Source organism: Eleutherodactylus coqui, chromosome 1 (assembly GCF_035609145.1).
Source record: "Eleutherodactylus coqui strain aEleCoq1 chromosome 1, aEleCoq1.hap1, whole genome shotgun sequence".
Taxonomy (NCBI): domain Eukaryota; kingdom Metazoa; phylum Chordata; class Amphibia; order Anura; family Eleutherodactylidae; genus Eleutherodactylus; species Eleutherodactylus coqui.
In genome coordinates this window covers 180,214,393-180,227,913 of record NC_089837.1, presented here as the reverse complement: position 1 = coordinate 180,227,913, position 13,521 = coordinate 180,214,393, and the positions used below count along the sequence as shown (strand labels likewise).

Here is a 13,521-nt window from a genome sequence, read left to right as displayed (position 1 = left end):
GACTCTTTTGGACCAGCAGACGAATAAGCTTAAAATTAAAATTTAACTTTTATTTATTCACTTAAAAAGTATGGAATAGACAAACAAACATACACATATATGTAGTGGATTCTGTCTCACTTAGAGATCTCAATTCCTCAATCGAAGATTTCGGACAACTAATGTGTCCAATTACTAGCAAGCTAATATAGTGCGTATATTTTATGCGTGCCCTCAGGTAGAGTGGCAATTCTGAATAATTCACAGGCTCTCCCGGCCAAAAACACACCAGTGGCGGTCGATTTGTATGATATAGTTTGACCGCAACAAGTGTTTAATAAATGCCCCTACGCGTTTCACCCCCAACCACACAGGGGCTCCTCAGGGGCCAATAGTTATACCAGGAATCAGTTTCTGGCAAGTGGTTATGGAGAACAAGAATGTCGCACGAAAGTTAAATCACCTCCCTCACATACGTATTAGTTAGTGATCAGCTAGTATGTTTCAAAATTATTTGTTAGTGATTAGCTAGTATAATCTTCCCACAAAAACAATCGTGGACACGAGTCTCAGGTGGCAATACTGGTATCTCAGCAACAATGTGCAACACTAAAACAAATGAGTGTAAGATAATAGGTCATTGTCCACATTTTAGAAGCAGAAAAAATCTCAACCCCTTTGCGCAAGAGACAAGTAAGTCCACCCTTTTCTGGATTCCCTTTTTAGTTATACCGCTATTTTTTCTCCATATCTGGAGAGCAGATACCTCACCCTATTGTCAATATTTTGTTCTGAATGCTCCACTGAATCATCTTGTCTGATGTGTGGAAAATAAAGCTTTGAAATGATCTACCAGATTTAAATTTATGAGACCTGGAACATGACCAAGATATTAATTAAAACATTTAAACAGAAGCCGCTCATTCAGGCCAGATGTAGTCACCAATTTCATGTATTAGATCCATTCCATTTCCTTTTGTAAACCTTTTTTGTTCCAATCATCTTTTCTCGGGGATCTTGATATCACTTCAATCACTGTAAAGCTAAGAGCTTTTGTATTTCCTTTGTGATATTCCTTAATATATCTAGCTATCTCATGTCTATGGCGTATGTCTCCCAAATGATCTCCAATTCTCCTTATCAACAGCCCTTTGTTTTTGTTTACATAATCCAGTGGGTAACTACAGATGCAAATATACATTCCGCAAAATCCCTAATATACTTTAACCGTGGAGTGACTTACAAATAACTTAGTGCATTTGACGTTGGAGCATGCTATGTAGATCCCACATCCGTATATTCCCATAGGTCTCTCTTGGTCAAGTTCAAACTGGTTATTGATTTTTGTGTTATTTGATATGTCAGAATTTTAGTGCATATCAAATAAATGTGTATATTTTAGAAGGCGGTTTTTCCGTAGCTTCTAGTTTAAATATTATAGCCTCTCCCTTTATCTTATATTTTTGGCTCACATTTTCTAATCCATAGGTTTAGAGTCAATAAAGAGGCATACATTGCAAGATATCTGCAATGATTGAGATTTGAAATGACATTTGAAAATATTCATTATGCGTACTGCTGCACATGTGAATTCTTAAACAATGGCATTTCATCATTAATGACTTGGAAGCTCTCAATTTGTTGATCAATGGAATAAATTTACATGAATTATTGTAAATAATGCTGAATAATGAACTACTTGTTTTAGTACATTCATATAACAATAATTGCTAAAAATTATCTACTCCATTCTCATGTAGCCTAATAGCTACAGCCACTTCATGTCATAGCATATGCTAGACTAGAACTTATGTGTCATAGAGCGTGTACTACTGTAAATTGAATAGGAAATATACATGTCCTATATTCTATATTGTATAGATTAGGTCTGCTGTACAACATATGGTCTGCAGGCCATGTGCAGCCTAGCAGAGAGTTTATGGCGGCCCAAGGACTGTGATAGGACTATGATGTCAAGTTGCTAGCCTCTTGACATCATAGTCATATTACAGTCCGTGGCACAGTCATGTTATCCTAGCTGCCAGCTGTAAAGTTTAGGCTTTACTGCTAGCAGCTAGCGTGACATGGCTATGCAGGGTAAAGAACCTTCAGTGAATGACAGTCTTGTGACGAGTCATGTGCTGCGCAGAATGGCTAGTAATATGACTATCATTTATGTCATGGAAGCAGGGAAGGAATCTTTCAACCTACAGTATTTGGAGCAGTGTGTATAGATATTTTATCATTACACTATAAGGCCTTAGTCACACGGGCGTTTTTTCCCGCGATTTGCGGATCGCATGACGGATGCGCATCCGCAAATCGTGTGACCGGGGCCGAAAAATTGCCTGAAAAAACTGCTCCTAGCCGCGTTTCAATAGAAACGGGCCGGAGCTGTCCAGCGCATTGAATTCAATGGAGCCGGCAGTACAGCCGACTCCATTGAAAGCAATGCGCTGTGGGCGATCTCACAATGAATTTTCGGGAAGGGCTTAAATATGTAAGCCCTTCCCTGCAATTCATCCAGAAATGTGTAAAAATAAAAAAAATATATATACTCACCTGGCCCGGCAGACGGAGTGCAGCCGCGGCCGGCGGCAGTTCTCCTGAACTGCTCTGAGTAGTATTCAGCAGCCGGGGATTTAAAATCCCCGCCTGCTGAATGAGCTGCCTCTGATTGGTCACAGCCTGACCAATCAGGGGCAGCTCTCACTCACACCCATTCATGAATTCATGAATAGGTGAGTGAGTGCTGCCTCTGATTGGTCCCTGCGCTGAGCCAATCAGAGGCAGCACTCACTCACCCATTCATGAATTCATGAATGGGTGTGAGTGAGAGCTGCCTCTGATTGGTAGGGTTGTGACCAATCAGAGACAGCCCATTCAGCAGGCGGGGATTTTAAATCCCTGGCTGCTGAATACTACACAGAGCAGCTTAGGAGAACTGCCGGCAGGCCGCGCTGAACTCCGTCTGCCGGGACCAGGTGAGTATATATTTTTTTTGTGTTTTTACACATTTCTGGATGAATTTCCGGGAAGGGCTTATATTTTTAAGCCCTTCCCGAAAATTAATTGTGCGATCGCCGGCAGCCCATTGCTTTCAATGGAGCCAGCTGTATTGCCGGTTCCATTGAATTCAATGGGCAAACATCATTCTTCTCTGCCACAGCTGTTACAGCTGTGGCAGAGGAGAATGATTTGTCTACTATATGTTCTCAATTGGGTCGGCGCTGCTGCCGCCAGCCCCATTGAGCGCATATAGAGAAGAGAACAGGAATCGCAGATAAGTGCGATCTGCGATTTCTGTTCTATAATTTATTGGACAAGCGCATAAAAAGCGCTCATGTGTCCGATACCATTGCAAAGCAATGGTTTTATAAAATCGCCGGACGCATGCGCAATTCGCGCAGAAAAACGCCCGTCTGACTGAGCCCTAAAATAGATAGTTTTTTAGCAGCTCACTTTGTCTGCATAAGTAAGTCCCTAAAAACCTTTCTGTAGCATCAAGAGTTTTGCCAATTTTAATTTTGGCCACTAGCTACTGCTAGTTGTGCAGGCCTGGTATAGATTTTTATATACAGATGTGCTCTACCTAAATTTAAGCATAAGCATAAAAAAGCATATGTCGGATGGATGCCTCGACATATGCCATCTGTTAGCCATCCATCACTCATAGGCTGCTATGTTAAATTAAAGTATATGTGAACATATACATTTTTACTGGATAGTGTGAGACTATAGTGAATTGGTATCATGACAAATTGTGTAACTTAACGCAATTCAAGAACAGTTAAACATGGACACATCTATATGTAATACAACATATGCTATCTAGATTCATTTATATGCCTCATTCAGGATCAATAGCTGGATTATATAAGGCTTTCTGAATGTGATATAACTAAAGTAAACATAATACAATAATAATAGCAATAAAAGCAATTATTATTGATAGTTGTTGTTTTTCTACTACTATTACTATTATTAAAATATTTAATCACTCTCCCAGATAAAACCAAGATCCAAGATTTAATTTTTTTTTGTTCTGCTACAATTATGAATATAAAACCATTTGTGTGATGTATCGTTAACAGATTTCCTTACATTTACTTCGTGGCTATTTTGATTTATATCCTGTGAAAGCAGCTTTATTGTGGAAGTGTTAAATGTTTACACTCATACTAAGAGCCGAAGTTGTTCTTTAACTGCAACATCAATCTAATTAAGTCATCTGCGTATTCTATATAAACTTCAATATAGATTTTTCCACCTTACTGGATTTTTATGTGTGGCAGGGCAAACAACAGTCTCAAGCCATCTGTGTACTTTTCAATGCTGAAACCTCTGTTTGCCAAACCAGGTACTGAGGGAGTTCACTTAGCAAATTCTAGGCTTCAACCCAGCATTTATATGCCAAAAAAGGGAAAAAATGCACTAGTTGTATTGATGATTCCATACTGCAATTATCACTTACTTTGATAATGTAGTAGAAGTTTAGTTGTTTACTATATATTGGAAGTCTATCAATCTTTTTTCTTCCCATCTATGAATTCTATTGAAAGATGAGGGGGGATACACAAACAGTCCAATGGGCACTTCAATCTTGAAACAGCTCCTGTTTAACTCCCCTTTCTTTTGTGCTAACTAAAGATGAGCGAACACCAAAATGTTCGGGTTCGCGTTATTCGAAACGAACTTCCCGCGATGTTCGGGTGTTCGTTTCGAATAACGAACCCCATTGAAGTCAATGGGCGACCGGAACATTTTTGTATTTCGCCGATGCTCGCTAAGGTTTTCATGTGTGAAAATCTTGGCAATTCAAGAAAATGATGGGAACGACACAGCAACGGATAGGGCAGGCGAGGGGCTACATGTTGGGCTGCATCTCAAGTTCACAGGTCCCACTATTAAGCCACAATAGCGGCAAGAGTGAGACCCCCCCCCCCGCACTGTCAGCATAACGATCGTTCTCCTCTGCCACAGCTGTAACAGCTGTGGCAGAGAAGAACGATGTTAGCCCATTGAATTCAATGGAGCCGTCAATACAGCCGACTCCACTGAATGCAATGGGCTGCCGGCGATCGCGGGATGAATTGTCGGAAAGGGGTTAAATATATAAGCCCTTCCCTGCAATTCATCCAGAAATGTGTAAAAATAAAAAATATATATATACTCACCTGGTGCCGGCAGACGGAGGTCAGGCTGTGACCAATCAGAGGCATCTTATTCAGCAGGCGGGGATTTTAAATCCCCGGCTGCTGAATACTACTCACAGCTGTTCAGAGCAGTTCAGGAGAACTGCAGCCTACCGCGCTGAACTCCGTCTGCCGGCACCAGGTGAGTATATATATATTTTTTATTTTTACACATTTCTGGATGAATTGCAGGGAAGGGCTTATATATTTAACCCCTTTCCGACAATTCATCCCGCGATCGCCGGCAGCCCATTGCATTCAGTGGAGTCGGCTGTATTGCCGGTTCCATTGAATTCAATGGGCAAACATCGTTCTTCTCTGTCACAGCTGTTACAGCTGTGGCAGAGAAGAAGGATTTGTCTTCTATATGTTCTCAATGGGGTTGGCGCTGCTGCCGCCGGCCCCATTGAGCGCATATAGAAAAGATTTCTCAGGGAAGAAAGTTAAAGTAACCCGAACATCCGAACATCGTGTGGTGTTCGTTACGAATAACGAACATCCCGAACACCCTAATATTCGCCCGAGCATCAAGCTCGGACGAGTACTTTCGCTCATCTCTAGTGCTAACCCAACCCATTGTCAATTGATTGATGTTTCCAGCTTCTTCTTGATAGAAGCACCATGCTTTCATCACTGAACCTGTACTGCACTTCTGAAAAAGTGCTGCACATACTCAGTGTCTGGAATACACTGCCAAGGGAGTTGGGGATATCAATTAATTGTCAATGGACAGGGTTAGTGCGAAAGAAGGAGGAAGCACAGAGCAGTGCATAAGATGGTTTAGTCTTAATTTGCATAGGGAAAAAAGGTGATTTCATGACATGGAGCTACTATTAATAAAATGAAAGGTCTGTGTAGATTGATCTTAATTTCCCCCATCTATGGATAGAATTCATAGAAGAGGAAAATAGGGGCTAGACTTCTTTTAATGACCAGTTTGTACAAAACATATATACTTTTATATAAGAGGAAAAAAGCAATGTATAACCATTTAATATTCAGGTACACATTTCATTTTTGAACTATATCTCTTTAAAATGCAAGTAAGGCTAGGTTCACACTATGCTACTATAAGCCAAAGGAATTGTAAAATGATGCCCTTTTGTCATATATTTTACTAGTATATAACAGTTTTCCATTGCCACAACTGTATTGAAAAGTATAGTCAACTATGCTTTTCAATATAACTGCACTCATTGTACATTTTTTATTAGTAGTCAATAGCACAATAGCACACAGATGCAACTCTATAATCATTCATTTACACATGTCTGAGCAATACATAAGGTAAAATACTTTATTTAGTCCCTCCAAATATGGTACCATATTATTTGCCAAATTTCTTATCCTACAAGTCGAAGTATTTAAAACACATAGAAGAGCAGTTGCCATTAAATCACATATGCAAACAAAAGACTGTCAATTACAGAAATCCAAAGTCTAAAGGCCCATTTACACGGAGCGATGATCGCTCAAAGATCGCTTGAACGACAGTTTGAGTGACACCTTTGAGCGATCATTTTGCATAAACTATTAAGTAGCTACTCAGCTACCTAATAGCTTATTAGCGTGCAAATGAAGCCTTAGCTGAATGCAGTTAATAGCCGAAGGGGCTATTATCTCCATTCAGCTCCTTTGTTCTCCGACGGGTAACAATGCTATCAGAACTACCCGCAGAGAACTCAGCATGCAGTCCTGATAAAACCGCACAACGAATTTTAGGTGCGCCTGAATTTAACGATCAGCTAGCAGTGCACGAAAAGTGCACGATGGCCGTGCGTTTAGACGTAATGATTATCGCTCAAACAATCGCTTTTTAGTGATTTTTGAGCAATCATCGCTCTGTGTAAATGGGCCTTAACAGTATAGTAACATCATTAACATTTTGATGATGGACTTCAAATCTAAGTATCCAAAATTTGAATTTCCTGAGTCTACCATGTGTTGACTATTCCCACAAAGTGACTTACCTGATGAGACCAAGCAATCATGCATATATCCTTAATATTTACTTTGAAAATGACTTATGTGATATTTTTTAATATAGACTTTCATTTTGCATCTTGTATTTAACATTGTTTTTTGCATGTCTTAAGAGCAACCCCTCTGTACCTCACCCCAACATACCATATATTGCATTGCATGAAATAATTGAAGTTCTTCTTCATTTTCCAATATAGATTGTATTAAGTAAACACCAAGCATGTGATTCATTCATCCCATACTAAATTGAAATCCAATAAAGGTGAAGAATGAGAACTGACTGACTGCAATAATGATTATTGATCTATGTTATACCATAACAAATCTTAAATGTTGTCTTAGTAAACATCTAGAATGAATGATTTAGTTAAATTGTTAAGTAAGGCTGCAGAAATGTAACTAATTCCAATAAGAGAAGCAAGTTTTTTATTTTTCCTTACCTCTCTTCGTAAAATACAGTGGACCATCACAATGACAAATCCTTGTAATGAATCAAATACCGCAAAGAGTATTTGAAACAATATTGATCTCTTATCTGTCATTGCTAGAACAGCGGACATCCACGTCAAAGCCAGGAGTGGGAGGACAACACATGAACTCCAAAGGGATGCCCTATTCAGACAGAAATATGTGTTTGCTGAACCAGATTGTGCATTGCAAATAAGTATAATACAATGGTAACTAAAATGAGCAGGCAACACCCTTCAGTGCTGAGATGACCTGTAGATTATTTCTATGATATTTAACAATACAGGACTAGACCACCGTGCAACTGAAGGGGTTATTGCTGATGCAAGTTCTTTACTTAAAGGAAGTTCTTAATTTAATAGTTTGATGCTAATGTTTAAAAACAGCAAAAGAAAAAAACAGAACAGAAAAGACATAGTATTATCATTAGAAGAACACAAATTGTATCAGGCTATTTTCAGACATGCACGGTAAAAGATTTGTAACAAGAAGATGTAAATGATTTAGACTAACATGGCATTACTGGCGGTGGTGGCTGACAAAGCTGTTGTTGAAACTACTCCACACTTGGCACATTTGAGCGTCAAACCGCTATGAGGCTCACTCATCTGACTGCAAACAAACAGAACACCCACAAAAAGAACAAAGTATTCAATTTTCACCAAAATAATTGCTGCTGTAGATTTGTTGTTTGTTTTTAAATAAGATCTCATGCATACGTAACATGATGAATGCATTGATTTGTTTAATAATGAAATTTGTTTGTAATCTATAGATATATATATATATATTTAAATAATAATTTGTGACAATCACTACGTATACAAGAAGGATAATTTCATTCATGCATGCAAGACTTGTGTCCCTATTTACAAAGTGAGAAGTTCCCATATTGCAAAAGTAAAGCAGTTGAATATACATTGAGCTTAACAAAAGCAGGTGCTAAATCAGACATACAATGACAGTCCTCTATTCAGGCTAATACAGGTCTTTTCACGAAATTGTATATATGGTTAGAATGAATTAAGCTTGATAATAGCACAGCTAAGAATAATAATATCTAATTAATTTAACCGCTATTCCATTCCAATTTTACAGATACAATTTATATAGCCTGAATATAGGATTTAAGTGAATGATATTTAATGATCTAGTATATTTGCATATGATTATTGTTTGCTAAATAGTGCAGAAGCATCAATCCACAATTAATATATAAAACAAACTTCACAATGCAATATATAATGACATAGTAATAATAATACATAGCAAATTGTTACATTTACTGCTATTGTATAGCTGCAGCTGTAGACTGCAGGCTTTACTACCTGCAACTCTTTTGTATTCTACTTAGGAGATATTGCCTTGGTGAGTAGCTTTTATAAGACAAAGTTTCTTGCCTTACATCAACTATTACTGGAAGAATCCGCTCAGCGGGGAATATAACCTATGTCACTTCCTGCAGCTATAAACACATTTCATAAGTGTGTAATACGCAAACGGTTTGACTTAATTGGTACTTTCAACAAGTATTTTTATTGTTCTTTCCTCATTATGATTCAATGATAAAAATAAAATCAGAGAACACACTGTTGTAACTAATTAGCCCAATGTTTACTGTACACAGTACCAGATTAAAATATGCAACACATTTATCCCAAATTCTTTTACATGACAGTAGACCACAGGTGGCTTATTTTGTGAATTATATCATAGCAAATGAGAAATAATTACTTTCTACAGGGAATACTTTTCTCTCCAGCTAATTTATATACTGGCTAAATGTGTCTCATTTTATGATTGCTTTATGAAATGCAACTCCTACTCAGCAGTGGAAATTTGATTTCAAAGAATGGCAATCAACATTTAGGTATTCTGAAAAAAATACACCACTTATTTAAAAATGTACATGTGATCAATACTTTGATGCAAGAGAAAACTATCCCTTTTATCCGTTTTCTAATACAAGTTAAAGGAACATGTGGGACAAAATTGGTACAGTGTTTTATGCCTAATCAAAGGCTGTGGAGGTGGAACATGTTCTATGGATTCTCTCTTTGGTGTTCTTGAGATCCCTATTACCCTGTATTAGACATATCAATGGGTGTATATTTTGCCTGGGATGTTACTTTAACGCAAACCTGTCACATTCTCACAGCACCATAAACTAAGTGTCAATTTAAGTGTTCTTATGTAGTAAAGTGTTGCTTATTATTAGAAATTAGATCGAAAATGAAAGTTAAAGTCATGCTCATGGCAACCTATTACTTTTTTTCTTTACTATACCTGAAAATTAAAGGGGATTCTGGGGGCAAGAAAATATTGGATAGGTCATTAATATCCGATAGGTGGCAACAATGTCAATCAGCTGTTTGACAGGGCTGTGGTGTTCGGCAAATGCGGTACCCCTTACTCTACCTGTGATGTCAAATCCATCCATCACATCACCTAGAGAGGTTTGCAAAAAAAATTGTATTGCATGCTCCATTTGGTTCTTGGTATGGAAATCAGTAAAGGATTGGTTAGTAATATTTTAGTCCCAGAAAACCTCTTTAACTGCCAGAATTTTACTGGCTGATGAACACATCAATTCCATATAATCTTTGCACCATTTAATCAGTATTGTCAAAACAAAACAAATTGTTACTTAGAACTGAGAGAACTTTATTATGAACCATTACAGTAATTGATGTATACTAGCAATCGTATAGATATTCTATGTGACTCAACTACACAGTTCAAGGCTGACACAATGAAATCCCTAGACTTGGCCTTTATGATTAAGCATTTTATTCTAAAAATTTAATTTATGCAGATAAGGTATGCTGGCCTTATCAACGCTGTTTGGATTTTTTTTTTTGCAATTTTTGTATTTGTTATTTTAAACCCAAACAAGGGATATGTATCTTGTGCACTTAGGACGTAGGATATCCATATACTTTCAATAGTTGTTGGAGTAAAGCTCATTTGGTTGTCAGCTATTTTTCCTGACTTCCTCATACACATAAATATTTGCTTAAGCTTAGTTTTTGTTTCATGGGGAGAGTCTGAAATAAGGAGCCATTTTGTATTCTACATGCAACTGTTCCAGAGCCAAAGCTTCTATGGACCAATGCCTTCATATTATGGATTGCACTGGTGCATGCTCCTATTTTCTTTCTCAAAGACTGAGTAAATAACTCTATGTTCCTCTGTGTAAAGAATCAAAAATGAAACTACCAAAGCCCATATCTTTTCGTGGTGCAATATCTGTATATTTGTATAAACTATAGGGTAAAGAAGGTTACTGTAGAAACAGCAATTTAACTGGTACTGCAAAAGAATAGCAGCTAATCTCTGGGGTGAAGAAGACAGGTGACAAAAATACAGTATCCATAGTAACAGTCTTAAAAGTCAGTGAATAAAAGATAAACATAATTACAGAGCAGACATTGCCTATAACCGAAAGTTATTGATGATCCCTTTTTATATTAGGATAGTGATGTCTGAAATATGTTAATTGTTTATAGCATGCAGTAAACAGGTGGTTTTTTAAATACTATCATTTTTGTCTTTCTTTGACTAAAAATTAGGAAAGGGTGTAAAAAATCCTTAAAAAATGCTGACAGGTTTATTTAATTTCAATTCTTTTATGTAAGATGTAATAATACATACTTTTACATGTAAGTGTATCTATTTAAATACTAGAGACAAAAAATAAAACCTCTCAAATATTATTGTAATTTGCTCGTCCGGTGCAGCAATTAACAAAGTGCTGACCATAAAATTACATTCATGAAAGCTTTACGGACCTTTCCCATGGAATGCAATTGCACCGCAGGGCACAGCCAAATTCCACACCAAAATCCGCAGGTCTAACTGTGAAATTTGATGTGAAATTGCAGGCAGCTTTTAAGCCATTATCAATTCTGTGTTAAAATATCTGCAGATTTTGGTGTGGAATTTACTGTGTCTTGTGATGCGTTGTCTGGCCTATTCCATTTCACGTGAAAGGTCCCTAAATGTAAAAGTAAAGAAATCTTTGATAATGCTTTTCTAATGTTTCAATTATACTGTGATTCCCTTAAAGATCACCTGATATCAATCAGAAAATTCATTGAATTTGCAAAAAAATTAAGATTAATAGCTTCTGCAGAGGTGTATTAAAAATAAAGTGTTCAACAGTTTGTTTTATAGATAGCCACAAAGAATTAAATTGTTACAAAGTTTTCATGCAAACACAAACTATAAACTACATACAATATATTACAGTGACTGGTTACAATTTTTCTTTGCAAACTATAAAAAGGAAATCATTAGGTATTGAAACCTGACTTTTGTGATAAAATGATACATTTTATTTTTGGGAAGGACACACACTTTAAAAAATCTCAATGGAATTGCTCTGGTAAATGGGGGAAGATCTGCAGCAAAAAATCCATGCTAATATATGCAGTGGTACTGCATTGTTTCCCAGATGTTTTGGGATCCACTATGGAAAAAAATCTCTTATACAAGAAGTGTTTCCAGCACTAGGTAATAAAATCTTATATCTATTTAATCTTGGACACATAATAATATTGTTAGACCCCATCTCTGTTTACACATTTTAAACTTGACATAGCTCTTAATCGTATCATGGAAGTAAACACACCACAACACCTGCTGTTAAAAGCATTGTTTCCCACCCAGTAAACAGTGGAGAGGCTCCAGTGAAGACCTTCCTATCAGCACAGACCAAAAGTCTGGTCTGGTGACTGCTGCAACCAATCAGAGGCGGCATAATTATCGCCTGTTCTTCTGGTATCAGCCCTCACACCCTGGGCACGATGATGCTGGGTGTATGGAACATGACACTATGGCCTCTGATTGGTTGTAGCCATCATCTGACTTTCAGTCTGTGTTGACATTGGGGTCTTCATGGGTGCCTTTCCGCTGTTTACCAAGTAGAGAAGATAGGTAAGTACTGCTTTTTTTGTTACTTTATGTCATGCCTGGCCATCTTTTGTATTTGGACAACCCAGTTTTCATTCTATCAGTAGGAAATGTGTTTAGCTTGAAATGATTATTAAATTATTAAGTGTCCAGAGATGAAATAAGCACAGAAATATTTTATCACTTGAAAGTTGGAATCACTGTTAGTGAAACTTTCTTTGCCCTGCTAGTCCATGCACTAAAGTTGAGGTATGTGCAAACATTGCAATGTAAATCCACACCAAAATCCCCACCAATATCTACACATGGTTTTATTGCAACTTTTGGTGCAGATTTTGATGTGCATTTTACTCATTGGATTGCAAGTTCCCCTTTTAAGTCCATTGACTTAAAAAGGGAACTGTCAGCTGCCAAAAGCACCATAAACTAACTTATAATGCTGTTAGGATCAGTACCAGGGAGCCTGGTGCTGTATTTTTCATACTTACCAACTTTCTGACTATTTTCAGACTATCATGCATTCTCTCCAACACAAGTCTAAGGGAGTGCGCATGCACGGGACTCCGAAAAGAGTCACATTTTTGGCAGGTGCACAAACTTTATAAGCGGGGACACAGAAGTGGGTGATTATGAAAAATACCTAAGTCGGCTCCCTGCAACCTGCCCTAACAGTACCATAAGTTAGTTTATGGTGCTTTCGGCAGGTCACAGATTCCCTATAAGACAGTATCTTTTTTGTCAGAGCAGTATTCATAATTACTTTTGTTAGAAATCTATTGACATTTTGTCAGACACAAATTACAGTCGGCATTTCATACTTAAGTTCTATTGGACACTGCTTGCCACAGATCCATTTTAACGCCTTTGCTGAGAATAAGGCTCTGTGCATTCCTATGTCTGACATTTACATTCTTCAAAGCTCTTCACATATATGTCAAAATTATCCAAAGCCCTTGATTAACAGAATGGAGGCAAAAATGGT

The 13,521-nt window shown here is 37.5% G+C and overlaps 1 protein-coding gene across 1 annotated transcript in view; it reads right to left on the bottom strand.

Moving 5' to 3' along the window:
• Positions 1-13,521, bottom strand: part of ADGRB3 (adhesion G protein-coupled receptor B3) — a 918,092-nt gene that overhangs the window by 90,353 nt on the left and 814,218 nt on the right. Inside the window, exons 23-24 of the mRNA XM_066604215.1 lie at positions 8,139-8,237; positions 7,598-7,769 (exon numbers count right to left, since the gene is read on the bottom strand). Of these exons, the coding sequence (XP_066460312.1) occupies positions 7,598-7,769; positions 8,139-8,237 (271 nt within the window). The remainder of the gene's footprint in view (positions 1-7,597; positions 7,770-8,138; positions 8,238-13,521) is intronic.